Source organism: Moschus berezovskii, chromosome 6 (genome assembly GCF_049115385.1).
Source record: "Moschus berezovskii isolate FMDL1 chromosome 6, NW_MosBer_1.0, whole genome shotgun sequence".
NCBI lineage: Eukaryota > Metazoa > Chordata > Mammalia > Artiodactyla > Moschidae > Moschus > Moschus berezovskii.
In genome coordinates, this window is record NC_142465.1 from 56035916 (window position 1) to 56049927 (window position 14012).

The 14012-nt window shown below is 32.9% G+C and overlaps 1 protein-coding gene across 5 annotated transcripts in view; it reads right to left on the reverse strand.

Moving 5' to 3' along the window:
- USP15 (ubiquitin specific peptidase 15) overlaps nt 1-14012 on the reverse strand; it is a 145029-nt gene that overhangs the window by 20691 nt on the left and 110326 nt on the right. For 4 of the 5 annotated variants that reach the window (XM_055396118.2, XM_055396119.2, XM_055396120.2 and 1 more), the window contains 3 exons: nt 3221-3394; nt 1502-1660; nt 1199-1423 (listed from right to left, as the gene is read on the reverse strand). In XM_055396118.2, the coding sequence (XP_055252093.1) occupies nt 1199-1423; nt 1502-1660; nt 3221-3394 (558 nt within the window). Of the gene's footprint in view, nt 1-1198; nt 1424-1501; nt 1661-3220; nt 3395-9258; nt 9399-14012 lie in introns of those variants that run through there. The other variant, XM_088837069.1, reaches the window with a different exon arrangement.

The window sequence follows — 14012 nt, forward strand, 5'->3', positions numbered from 1 at the left end:
CGGGAAAATAAATTTCTGCTATGTCACTCAGTCTGTGGTATTTCATTATGGTGGCCTGAGCAGACTAATATAACTACATGCTCCAATAAACTGCACTTCTAGCTGGAACCTATACCAGGATGTTAGTAAACAATTTTTTAAAGGATGAACTATGTTTACCAGAGCGTTATACTCAGAAAGTACCCAATACATATTTGAATGAATAAAATTTTTGAACACTTCTAAGTCATGAGGATTGGCAATAAAAAGATTTCCAAAGTTCCTTTCTTCAAAGAATTTACGGTCTAGGGGACAAAATTTAAAATAAACCAAAGGTCATAAAAAAAATTTGTTAAGTGTTATAAAAGAATTTAGGGGAACAGAAGGTAGAAAAGGAAGGAAATACTTTTATTAGGGTAAGTATTTCCTAGGGTATTTATTAGGGTAAATTCCTAAGTATTTATTCAGTTCAGTTCAGTTTAGTCCCTCAGTGTGTCTGACTCTTTGCGACACCATGAATCACAGCACGCCAGGCCTCCCGGTAGGTCAAATGTCAGAAAAGGATTAACTGATTAAGAAAGGGAAAATACGTAGTGCTTGCTTCATAAAATGTAAAATAACCCAATGATAACACTAGGCAATGGAATCAGGCAGACAACTCATATTAAGGTCTACCACAGGGATCTTGTATAGAATAAAGTTCTTTTATTCTTGCGTAGACTAACCAAACTGTTAAAAGATTAGAACACTACTGAAGCAAGTATTTTTACCCTAACTAAATTTCTACTTCTCTTCCAAGATTTTAAAATGCTTAAATATTACAAGTATTTTAAATATACCATTATCTTATCATATCATGAATCAAAATGTACAGTAAATATTAGTTTCACTTCCAATAGCCAGTAGGAAAAAAATTACAATGAAGATTAAAGAAAGTTCCAGTTGGAAAACTGGGTAAATAATACTCTATTACTAATCTTTGTAAGCTAATATTTCTAACAACATTGTAAAATTAAACCACCTCTCATTTTTCTTTGATAAGAAAATGTCTTTGAGAATTTTGTTTTTTTCATGACGAGTTGTACTAATTTTCAAAGTATTTAGTGTATAAAAATCTCTTATGCAAAAAAGTTTATTACTGAATTGCACTTAAGGCATAAGGACTCAGCACTAATTTTTCGTAAAAATAACAAATGCAAAGAAAAGAATCATTAGTTACCTGCATAGGTTTGGTAAGTGGATCCATTCTAACTAAATAAACTTCCAAGGTACGTTCCTTCTTCATGGGCAATGGAAGTGTCAAGTAACAAAAAGGATCAAATGTTACTGAAATCTTAGCACATTCCGGACAAACTAAAGTTGATTTAAAAAGGCCATGAAATATATCTACTATGATAGAATCATTTCTTTTTAAATGGTTTTCCCAGGCTTCTTCAGCAACTACCTATAAGGAAAACAGACACATATTACACAGAGATATCACATTATTGTAACAATGTGACAATAATATGGATAAATTTACCTTATCTGGTCTTCCATCAGCATCTTTTAATTGTATATATGGTTTTTTTCTAATTCTATTCAAATCCTCATGCAGTCCATCTAATAGGAAAGCTAATAGTTCTTGACAGTCCTGCTGCTGGTATCCAGAGAACTGAGGTGCAAAACGTCCTACCTGTGTCTGTAAGAAAAGCAGAACTATAAAATCAGTTCTAGGGATTTAAAAAAATACATAGTCGATATTCCATATCTGTGAATTCATCTACCTCCTAGAATTTATTTGTAATCCTGAAATCAACCTGTGGCACTTTTGCAGTAATTTGAAGATAACGATAATTACATATGGATAAATACACATAATTACATATCTAAAAATATTTTAATAATGGTAACTAATCTGTAAAACAGAAAAGAAACGCTGACCTGAGAAAAGAACAATGAGAAAACATTGTAGTTTTGTACAAAGAATTGGGAAACACTAAAGACTTGCTCTTAGTGGAAGCAATTCCATGAACAGAGGAAGCCTGGTGGGCTACAGTCCATGGGGTCTCAAAGCGTCATGAAAAGAGGAGCCTGGTGGGCTACAGTTCATGGGGTCGCAAAGTGTCGAATATGACTGAGCTCACACACACACACAGACTTAAAATTCAGTAACATTTTTGGGTCACTTGAAAACTACAGTGCTCTCAATTCAGCTTCTGAGTTTAAAGAGGATAAATCTCGTAGAGACAATAGGAATATTCATGTTCATATATAATTTTTCTAGTCATTGCAGTGCTAAGTATTTTTTTGATGAGACTGAAAAGAAATGTGAAAGAAAAAAGTCAGGTATCAAGGACCTATTTACAATGTAATTTTAAATGAGGACATCTTGCAAAATGAAAATAACTGGAATTGTGGATAAAGGCTAAGAAATGATTTGTCTAAACCAGCTGGTCCAAAGTTTGAAAAGTTAAGGAACAAATGCAGGAGCTTTTCTGCTTTGTTGCTACTTATTTTTAAAGAACTAGCATACAGTTAATAAAATGTTGCCCAGTCGATTTCCTGTAAGAATATAATTTAAGTTGTGTAAAAAGTGATTGAAAACTGCTGGGAAGAGCTCCTGGAGGAGAAAATGGCAACCCAATCCAGTATTCTTGCCTGGAGAAGCCCATGGACAGAGGAACCTGGCAGGCTACAGTCCATGGGTTCGCAAGAGTCAGACATGACTTAGTGACTAAACTACCACCATCACCATACTCAATATTTAGTGTTTGCTTTGCAGACTAATTTCAGTAATTTTTCAAACTTATGACTCTCAAAATAAGAGTTCTTAGAGCTTAATGATATGCCCAATTTAGTCTTTACATTTGTATAAAATATTTACGTAGGCTTCTTAGAGATATGCTGTATTCTAAAACAATCTGCAAGTGCTCACTGCTGTTTGTCTGTTGTCATTTTGAACCACACCTGTGTTTCTCAACTTTTATTTATTTCCTTTACCATCTCCCAGGACATGACTGAGGGACTGAACTGACTGACCATCTCCCAAAACTCTTTTTGGGTATTTTAAACTAATTATCTATTCTGTACCCCACCCTGATAATTTAATACATTATTTGCGACATATCTATTTATATGCTGAGTCCCTCTGGAGGGCCACAAACCACTGTAATAGCTATGATTCTTTGCTCTTTTCCCAAAGACTTCTGTCCTCCTGGGGGTGAAAAGGCCTTGATGAAAATGTATTTAAGATACTAACCTTAAAGGCTCTTGGTGTGACATAGCTGAACTTTCCAGACCACATTTGCTTGATCAATTCAGCATAAGATTTAGCTATTTCACCTCTCATTCCTAAGGGATTGTCAAAATTCAGTTCTTCTTGATACTTATCATTCAGGAAATATTCAGTAAGTGGAGGTGTATTGCTCAAACACTGCAAAAAATAAAATATATTTTCAAGTAAAAGAAACTATACATATTAAACATTAAAATGCAGAAACAAAGTGATTTTATATATATATATAAAAATTTACATTGATGGCCTCTTGCACTAATAAGTAACTGATCAAATAAACATTCAAATGATGTACTCAACTATTCATTTCCCAAATTTCAAGTCAATTATTTATAGTAAACGAAAATGCTAATATTTGTTGCTACAAAACCTACATTAATTTTAACCACAGCAAACTACTGGTTCGGAGAAGGCAATGGCAAGCCACTCCAGTACTCTTGCCTAGAAAATCCCATGGATGGAGGAGCCTGGTAGGCTGCAGTCCATGGGGTCGCTAAGGGTTGGACACGACTGAGCGACTTCACTTTCACTTTTCACTTTCACACATTGGAGAAGGAAATGGCAACCCACTCCTGTGTTCTTGCCTGGAGAATCCCAGGGACGGGGGAGCCTGGTGGGCTTCCATCTATGGGGTCACACAGAATCAGACATGACTGAAGTGACTTAGCAGCAGCAAACTACTGGTTAACTGGGAGAGAAGTTCAGAGTTTTTTTCTGGCAGAAATTATGGACTGTCTAACCATCCCAGGCATTTGCCAATTAGCCTGAGTAGGAGCTAAAAACTGAGATGTAGCACAACCAAGAAATGAACTTTAAAGAGGTATTTACTGCGTCCATTGTCAATTCATCATCATGAAAGAGCAGCCTTCTAAGTTTTCCTTTTGGGTCAATCATTTTTTAGAAGGGACAGTACAGATCAGCTGACCCTGAGAAAACAAACTTCTATTATGTGAACTCTGGCCAATAGTGTTCTTACTTCTTCCAGCTCTTATTTAATAATACAACAACCCAATTTTACTTTATGGCATGATTAAAATTATGAATAAGTTAATTCTCCAGCTCTGTTCCATTTTGAGTAATTTAGGATCTAAAATAAAATAGACAGTGGAAGTACAGTTTTCCCACAATATTTTATCTCAAGCTAAAATAATTTTAAGTTGATAATGCTATATAATGTGACTTCATTTTGAACCCAATATTACTTTATCAATTAGATGTCTAGAGCCATTAAGCAGACTATGTAAAGAGTGACACAGACATACAGTCATAGAGGTAACTTTTTGGCTGCAGGAAGATATTTGTTTTGGAGTATAGTGGCAAAATGCTTTAAGAGAAGCTAGCTCTTTGCATGTAAAGTAGTAGAAACCCATTCATAGGAGAGTTCAGAATTTACATTAATGGAAATGAAAGTTTTTCAAAGCTTGCTTACCACTCATAAGAACTAAGTTAAACAGTCTTGGTAATTATGAAAAATTAAGCCTGCTGAGTTTATGCTGATAACCTGGATGTTATAAACTATATGTCATATACTGTGTGGCTAAAACTTAAGCACTTTCAATCTTAAAAATAAATCAAGGTGTTATATATTGTGTTTTCAATTAAAAATCAATTTCTGTGTACACATGTAACCATGATATTTAATTTGGAATTTTCTGTCTAGTAAAAATAATACTGTTCAAACTGGTAGTCTGGCCCCAACCTCAAGATAAGAGGGAGAACTCTTTATAATATGGAACTTGTTATTACACTATTTTAGGCAGTGAAAACAGTATCAACAGTCAAAAAATGTTTGAGGTGGGCTACATAGGCTGTTATTTACATGTCATTTTCAACAGTAAAAAATTTTATGTAGAAAAGAGGCAGGCTACAGTGTAAGATGCAATTAGGGAAGGATTTTTTTTTTCATACTTTTGCTCCTAACTCCTTTTACATCTCAAACTTTCATAATCTTACAGGCTTTCAGTTTCATTTTATAATATATATTGGTTTTATACCCAGTTTGGAGGTAGGGGCCAGCAACCTAGAATACACCATGACTACATAGGGCATAAATGCCATCACTCAGTAGTATCATCTGATTTAATATAAACGGAACCAACACTAAATTGTCAATGAAGCAAAGTGGAGATAAGATAGCATTTACAACAATTATAAATTAGTTTTCAAATCCTTATATTTGATCAGCTCAGGGTTATACTAAGAATGTATAATATTCTACTACTGTGTGCAATGATTATATAAAGAGGCTAATGTTTTACCAAACACTTCAAAGAATCAAGCTGTGCAAACATGCGTAATTCTTGTACTTTGCTTTTACTTTATTCATAGTAATCCTTATTTTGCAAAGAGCTTCCAACTATAATTGAAAAATTTTTGGTTTTCCATCCATAATGATCTTTCTAAAATTTGTCACTAAAATTTAAGACTTGATTATGTCACTTCCTTGCTACAAATCCTTTAATAGCAATTTCAGATTAAAATTTCAAATTTAAAAAGACAGTACCTGTTAAAAACTCCCTGGTCCCTTTTTGATTTTCATTTAATCTACCATCTGCTTTGTTTTTTAACAGGTCTCTACTTGGATTTTGAAAGAGAACAGTGCTTATTTTCACAGTGACTCATGCCAGTTTGAAACTGATTATAATTAACTGATAACAAACTAAACAACAGAACACAATGGTTCAGTAAATAATTGCCTATATTCCTGTCAAGATATCATAACCAATATATTTATTAAAAATTTTTTTTTACATTTTTTTATAATCAGAGGATAACTACTTTACAACATTGTGTTAGCTTCTGCCATACATGAATCAGCCATAGGTACATAACCTATGTATCCTGAGATAAACCTTATTTTTAAATGTGAACTATTAAGTCCTAAATAGTCCCCCAAAGCATCTTATTTGTTAAAGGTAATGTTTTCAGGAACTCACAACCTCAATTTTTCTAAAAATTTGTACAAATACATACAAATACTGATATTCAATTGTTCTAATACACAGTCCATAATATTTTAAAAACTAAACTAACATCAGACTTTTCTTCTACCTCTTGATAATACCGTACTTTTCTCTCCCTCACTTTGAAAATAATGGAGTCATTATATTCTTGAAATAATACAAAAACCAGTTATATATTAAAAGTTCTCTTTGGGTATCAATTTAAAGGTACAATTGGAATAAAGCTCAAACAACTAAAATATTTTCATGTTCCAGGTGATATCAGTATTCAATGCCATTGTTCTGGCAGAAGAAAAGAAGCCTGTTTCTTAAATTTGCTCATAATACAATTGATTTATTTGTAATTTATGCAACTCATTACTCAATCTTTTATCATGAGGCTTTCTCAGAAACATGAACACCTTAGACAATTACCAGAAAATTCGATATTGGACTGGCTTCCATTAAGTACAATATTTCAAAGAATAAAGATAAATTTCATTAGTACAGTAATAAAAACTATAACCAGAGTTCTAAAGCATATCTCTCAAAGATTCTTCTAATATAAAAAACAGCACTTTCCTATCTGTTTGGAAGTGTTCCAAGATAATTCCTTTCCTAAGGCATATGAATCCCTATATATGTAGACATAGAAAATGTCTTTATTAGCTCATAAGATACTTTACTCCAACAACATAATATAGACTAGAAACCATACAACATATGTTGTGCCTATGTGTACATATCTCTTATTCTCAATACTTTCTGAACTGGGGAAAACAACAACAACCCACAAAACTTTCATCCATAATGTACATCATTTTTCTTATAAAAAACTGAGAATTAAAAAAACAAACACAAACCCTGAGAATATATATGAATGTATCATAAAAACAAAAAAGGATTATATAAACAATATTAGCATGTTATTTTTATGGCCACTTATGAGTTTTTTGACATTCTACTAGTCATATGACATGCTGAGCTTCACGTCTATTAAATTCATTTGATTTCAACAGCTTGACACTGCCAATTGCCAATACTTCCATAGTTTAAGAACTAGCTCTTACAATTCACCATCAAAAAACCAGGTCCAAATATAAAGTAATGTGACTAATCATAAAACACATATTTTAAGCCACATTTTATTTGTATTACAACTGTATCTAGAATCAGTCCTAATATTGCATAGAATTTTGTCAAATACCATTTTAAAAATAAAGCAATAATCAGACTGAAGAAAAAGATTTTGTATTAGTAGTTTCTTTTTTTCAGTTCTACCTCTGTTAACTGCTACCAACCCATCTCCCTCCAACCCCCCTCACGTGTGCGTGCTCAGTTGTGTGACCCCACAGACTGCAGCCTGCCAGCCTCCTCTGTCCATGAAATTTTTCAGGCAAGAATACTGGAGTGGGTTGCCATTTCCTTCTCCAGAGGTAGTTTCAATTCTTGATGCAAAAGAGAAAAAGTAAAAAAAACCTACATTAATTAACAGGCAAATGCACTTGTTAACTAGGCTAAATACTCCTTTAAACTTTTTATGATCCCTAGGCAAGTTAATAGTGTGCAAAACTGATAAAAGCATTTGAAGATCTAAGTATTAAAAACTAAATTGCATATTTAGTATATAGTAGACTTTTGGCATTCACTAATTTAGCCTGTGTGACTCAGCATCTTCACAGCTGGCTAGCTGGAAGGTTCAGGATATAAGGTAGCATGAAAAGATGTTGGCCCAGGAAGAATGATGAGAATGGTGTATTATGTGCAAACCAATCATTCTGTGAGCAAATGTATCTGTTCCTCAAAGTGACTTTGTACTTCTCTACTTGTGCTCACGTACACATTTAAAATAAAAATTGCACATGTTAATTCTTACATGTGAATTTGAATTAGGGATCTTATGATGTATTTCTTAAAATATTAAGACTGAGCCTTAGCATGTACTCTTTCCCTTAGTATGTTCTTCCCCTGTAAGAAATTCCTACTTATTCTTTAAAACTCATCTCAACACCTCAAAGATAAACTAATATTCCTTCTTCTGGACTAACTCTATTAACTTCAACTCTTATACTGTCTTTATCCTGAGAGCAGAGTCCATGTCCTATTCACTTTTATAACTCAGCATCTAAAACAATGCTTGGCACATACCGTAATAAAGGTGTGATGAATGAACTAAAAACTTATATGGTAAAGCAGTCCTTAGAGAGACTGAGAACAGTGGGAAAACACTTGACTGAAATCTGAATTGCAGCCTGCCATATAACTATAACCTACTCAAAGCTCTACAAGTTAAAAAATAAAAGTCCAAATAATGCCTAAAGAGGGTTTCTTAATGAAGAAAAACTACTGTGAATACTCCAAAAAATAACTATCAAGATAAATTCATATAAGTAAAAGATACATGAAAGGAAAATATATGGTGATATATTTTCATGAAGACTCTTTCCCTCAAATCAACCTGGAACTAGACATAATAATTCTTCAGAGAATTATTCTAAATAATCAAATATCTCATCTATTGGACATTCTATATGGGTCAATGTATACAGACTTTTAACCACTGTCACCATAAAGAACTCTTTTTGTAAAAAATGCATATAGCATTCAACTATTTTAAAAAGTGTTAATTATCTATGAAAAACTCTCTGGTTATACATTTCCACCTTTAATCCAACAAGCTATAATTGATGTATTATGTGAAGTCTGATTTTCTCTAATTATTTAAATTTCTTGGAAAGACTACAATGCTTTTTAAAAGTAACTTTTCCTTAAACACACATGCAAAAATCCTATTGTTCTTCTATTACTGTCAATAAGTTCTTCCATTAAATGTTCTGATCAGTAAGACTGATGTTTCTAGAATTCTCTGAAAAAGTGACTCATGTAAGTCTCAATGTTGTATTTCACTACAGTCTTCCAGTTTTTTTAAAAAAAACTGACCAAGTGATATAAAGTTCTACTATATAACCAAATGTCAAGTCTATAATCAACATATTTTAGGAAATGAATAATTAATAGCCATCCCAATAACTTGTAATGAATCTGGAATTTCCCCAGTACCTGGAAAATAGTCAAAGTAATCCCCTTCAAAAAGAGAAAGTTGTCTTTTGTAATGCTGAATATGAACCACTCCCTTTCTGTTCAGGTGCTCCAGAAGCCCAATTTTCAAGTGATCATGTATGCTCACTATTTTAGTAAACCGGTAACTAGAACAGGAAAGAAAACAAACTTAATTTTTGATTACCTAAAGCCTTTGAGAATTGTGTAACTCATTCTGTAACTGATCAAACTGTAATGCCACTCACAACTCTTAAAGTAGCTACACTTTCAAAGTGACCAATGCTAAATATAAAAACCCAATCTAAAATGGAAATCATTTTAATATGATTTAAAAAATAAAACCTAAAGTAATCCATGGTCAAAATAATCTTAAAATACCCCCCAATAAATTTTTCTGGATTTTAAGATTAGATGGATAAAGAATTTTCAGATTTGTCAGATTGGTTTTTTTTGTCATGACAACAGTATAAACATTCTAAAAAGGTACTATATAACTCCAAAGCATTCTATTAAAACTGGGATACTGGCCCTAATTATGTAATAAAGTAGTGGATAAGACAGAAAAGTATGATGCAGACTTTCACAATGAAGAACTACAAATATAAGCCTGCCCCTTCACCATGGAGATTCGAAAAATGAGATATTTTTAAGACATTTCATGTTTTATTTTTTGTTATTTTTCTCCTCAGAAAAGGAAAATCTCATTATATTTGAGGGATCAATTTGAAGTTTCTCTATATACTCTGGGGAAACAAATACAACTAAAGCCATGTTTTGCTTTACATTTCCATTCTCCAAGTTTTCTTTAAAGAACAAATTTGTGTATGTAAAATACAAGTGGATATAATTTTCTTTTTAGTTTTAAAAAACTTTAAGTAATTTTTTCCCTCTCCCACCTACTTAGTGAAGAGAGAACTGGCATACACTCTACTTAAAATATTGGAATTTTACATAAAGCAATTTTAAAGGCAGCATTTTTAATTAGACAAAAATATTCTAACATTTTAACATTTACCATTAATCTGGCCACTATGCTTAGGACATGAAAAAATTAAACTTCATTTAAAATCTCTATCACCATTTTCTTCAAATTCTATGGAATCTGTTTTTCACACACTAATTGAATTTAATAAGAATTATTATGAAAACTTAGGAAGTATGACAACTAATGGGAAACCTTTTGGCTAGCAAAGAAATGTCAATGCCTCTTCCCCCTCACCTACAGGACTGAGAAAGAATTCTGTCAAAAAGACCACACTGCTACTTGCAGTGAGTATCTCCTGTAACTAGAACTGTCATGCTTAAAAAAGCATGATTATATAAGACCAGTGATTTTTCATACTAAAAGCTAAAAGTAGAAACTGGATAGAAGATCCACTGGATAGAAGATACCATAGAGATATATTTGAAAGCTTTTGGGATAACGATTACATCAATAAGGATGCTGCAAGCTTCAAGTAGTTGCATGATGATTTAAAACTACTGGACTGCAACAGCAATTGTCAAAAATAGTTTTTTTTAATAACAGGTTATATATTGAATGATTTTATGTTTAGATATTCAGTTTACTGAAAGCATTCTAAAGCTCAACGATTCTAATAACATTAGTAAATGTTAGTGCAAGTTGTATTTTAGAGGACTAAAACTTATGAACTCAATTTTAATGTTTAGTAGCTTATCTCCTACTCTATTTTAATAATTCAGAACTGGCTCACAATAAAATTAATGTCAACACTTTAAGCAAGGAGACTGTCAAAGGTTTTAAGTAGAAACAAACTTTTATAATTTTGTGTGATTTCAGTCCCTCACATACAATATTCAGTAAAGAAACATTTTTGAATAAATGAGCATTAAGAATTACGTGAGCTATTCATCTTTTAGATCTAGGCACATACAGAAAGGGATAGCAGAATTTTTTAAAAAAAGCTTCACTGCCTTACTACATTCTTTAGAGAACCACCAACTCATATACGTCTCTGTATAGTTTTATGGCACTAGGCACATAATTGACAATATTTAAGCTAAGTTGAAACAGAAGTTTAAGAACTATGTGATAACATGAACTATGAAGGTTTCTATTTTCATAAGAAAAAAGAACTTTAAATTTACTTGACTAATCACTCAACAAATATTACAAACAGAAGATCATTATATTAAGAGTCTCAATAAATATGTTCTAAAATGATGTTTTCATATCATTCACTGTGAAATCATTAAACAATTTGCACAGTAGTGAGGGTATGTTCTGCCAAGCTGTGATTAACATGGCAGCTCAATTCAAGTGCTATCAAATTGGTTACACTGGCAGGTCTTTGTAAGAACTACATATATACATATATATTACATGTTATAATTCTTTTAAAAATTACTGTGCTCTCTGACACTTAGCTCCAGAAATACTATTAATGTGGTCAGGTCAAGCAAATATTTCAGGTAAATTTTCCTAACTCAGTGTTTTCAAACCATCTATGTGGAAGGACTAATATTTTTAAAAATTTTCAAATTGTCGTAGACTGATACTTTGTAAAGTTTTCTATAAAATAAAAATGAACCACTAGAAAAATGAAATAAGAAACAACATACGGAAAACAAAGCCCCATTTTAAAATTATTAGATTTAATAGAAATGAAATTACCCTAACTACTATAAAAGTTTTGGATCACTTATGCTTAATTGGTACAGTTATTTTATTGCTGACCAGTCTCATGCAAACACTGTGAGAAACACTATTCTAATGTACTGAACTACTGATACTATCTGCCATAGTATCAAACATTGGGGATATAAAAGAAAACCAAAGACAGTCTCTAATTGCGTGATTCTCACTGCATAGTAGCTATCTGTCGAGAAGAGACAGAGGAAAAGAGGTGTGTGTGCATGTGCATGTGGGCGTCCATGAGCAAATATGTGGGTGTGTGAAAGGCAACTAGGAAAGAGGCAACATTAAATGTAAAGAGAACTCAGACTTAATAAATTATGAGAATCTTAACTTTTAGTTAAGGAGCTAGGTAGGGTCCAATTTGGATTTTATCCTTTAGGTGATACGAAATGAGTTTTAAGCAAGGAGGTATTCGCATTTAAAAACAATGACGCTTTGTACTAAATGTTTACCAAATGAGTTAGAGGAGCATAAATGATGAACAAAAAGATGAGTTAGGAACAAAGAAATGAGTTAGATATATTTTTCTACAGTTCATTTAAAAGGCACTCAAGTGTTAAAATACTGTACTGGCAGGATAGAAAAGGATAGATACAAGTGATATTTAAGAACAGTAGAATCAACAGATCCTGTGGTAAGTCAGGTTTTGACTTGGGTCAGTGATTACACCCATAATAAGGTAGTATACTAACTAAAAGCACTAAGCTTCTAGGAAATATATTCAGTCACAGATATGCTGAGTTTGAGTTATCTGTAAAATTATTTAGGCAGAGACGTCCATCTAATAGTTACATTTTAGAGGAAAACTCAGGAGGGAGAATTATGGTGGAGACAGCTTTGGGATTTGTCAGTTATAAGCAGATGTCAACTAGAGGGGCTACAAAGAGCCTAGTGAAACAGGGAGTCAAGAATGACCTTACCAAATATAATTTCTGTGGAGTGGTATAATGGTCACAGTGATGATACAGCAGCAGTTGATACTTACACAATGCTTGTTATGTGCCAAGTACTTCTTAAGGATTTTATCTCCATGTAACAGATAAAATTAAAAAGTTTCTTATCCAAGGTCATACAACTTGTAAAGTTACAGTACTAGGATTTGAAGCAGTCAAACTGCAAAATCCAAGCTTTTACCTACTGTGCTATGCTGCAGTTATGAGGACTACTGAATGGAATATGAGAAAGTAGGGAGAAAGCACAGACCATCCTTTTCAAGGTCAAGGGCACTCCATCTTCTTCCTACCTCATTTTTTTAAAAAAAGACTTGACCATGCACATATGCTGAAAGGAAGACAGTGAAGAGGTGAGGTTAAAAGTATAGAACAAACAAGAAATGATTAATGGAACAAGTTTCAGGGAAGGTAAGAAAGGTCTCAGGAAGATGGTAGTATAATTATGATGATATAGATACTTTGATATGATAATTCAATAAATATAAGAGGAATCATAAAATATATATTAATAATAGGAATCTCCTCATGAACAGCAATATTCTGGTCAAGAACTTGTTTTTAATTTCTTTTAAGAACAGTTACTGAAAGCTTTCTCTTGGGCAAGGTTCAGTTCAGTTCAGTCGTGTCCGACTCTTTGCGACCCCATGAATCACAGCACGCCAGGCCTCCCTGTCCATCACCAACTCCCGGAGTTCACTCAAACTCATGTCCATCGAGTCGGTGATGCCATCCAGCCATTTCATTCTCTGTCGCCCCCTTCTCCTCCTGCCCCCAAGGTACATGATGCTTAAAAAGCCCTGGGCAATTACTGAAGAATTTACACAAAATACCTTGATTTTATACCAAATCTATTTTTTAAATATGTATTAATTCATATATGCATAATAAATATGCATGTGTATGTATACTGGTGTTTGTGTATGTGTGTCAGCCAATGACTCGGTTTATATTCAAAGCAAAATTTGTCTAAATGAACACAGATGTCTAATTACACATGAGACCTGATTATTAGGCAGAGTGATTTTCCAGTAAACCCTTCAAATTCAAATGAATGTCATCTTTGATGCAATTACTTTAGGAGACTATATGTTTGTTTCACTGATACTGTCACTGCTCAAAATATTTTAGGTACTTCTCTTTTT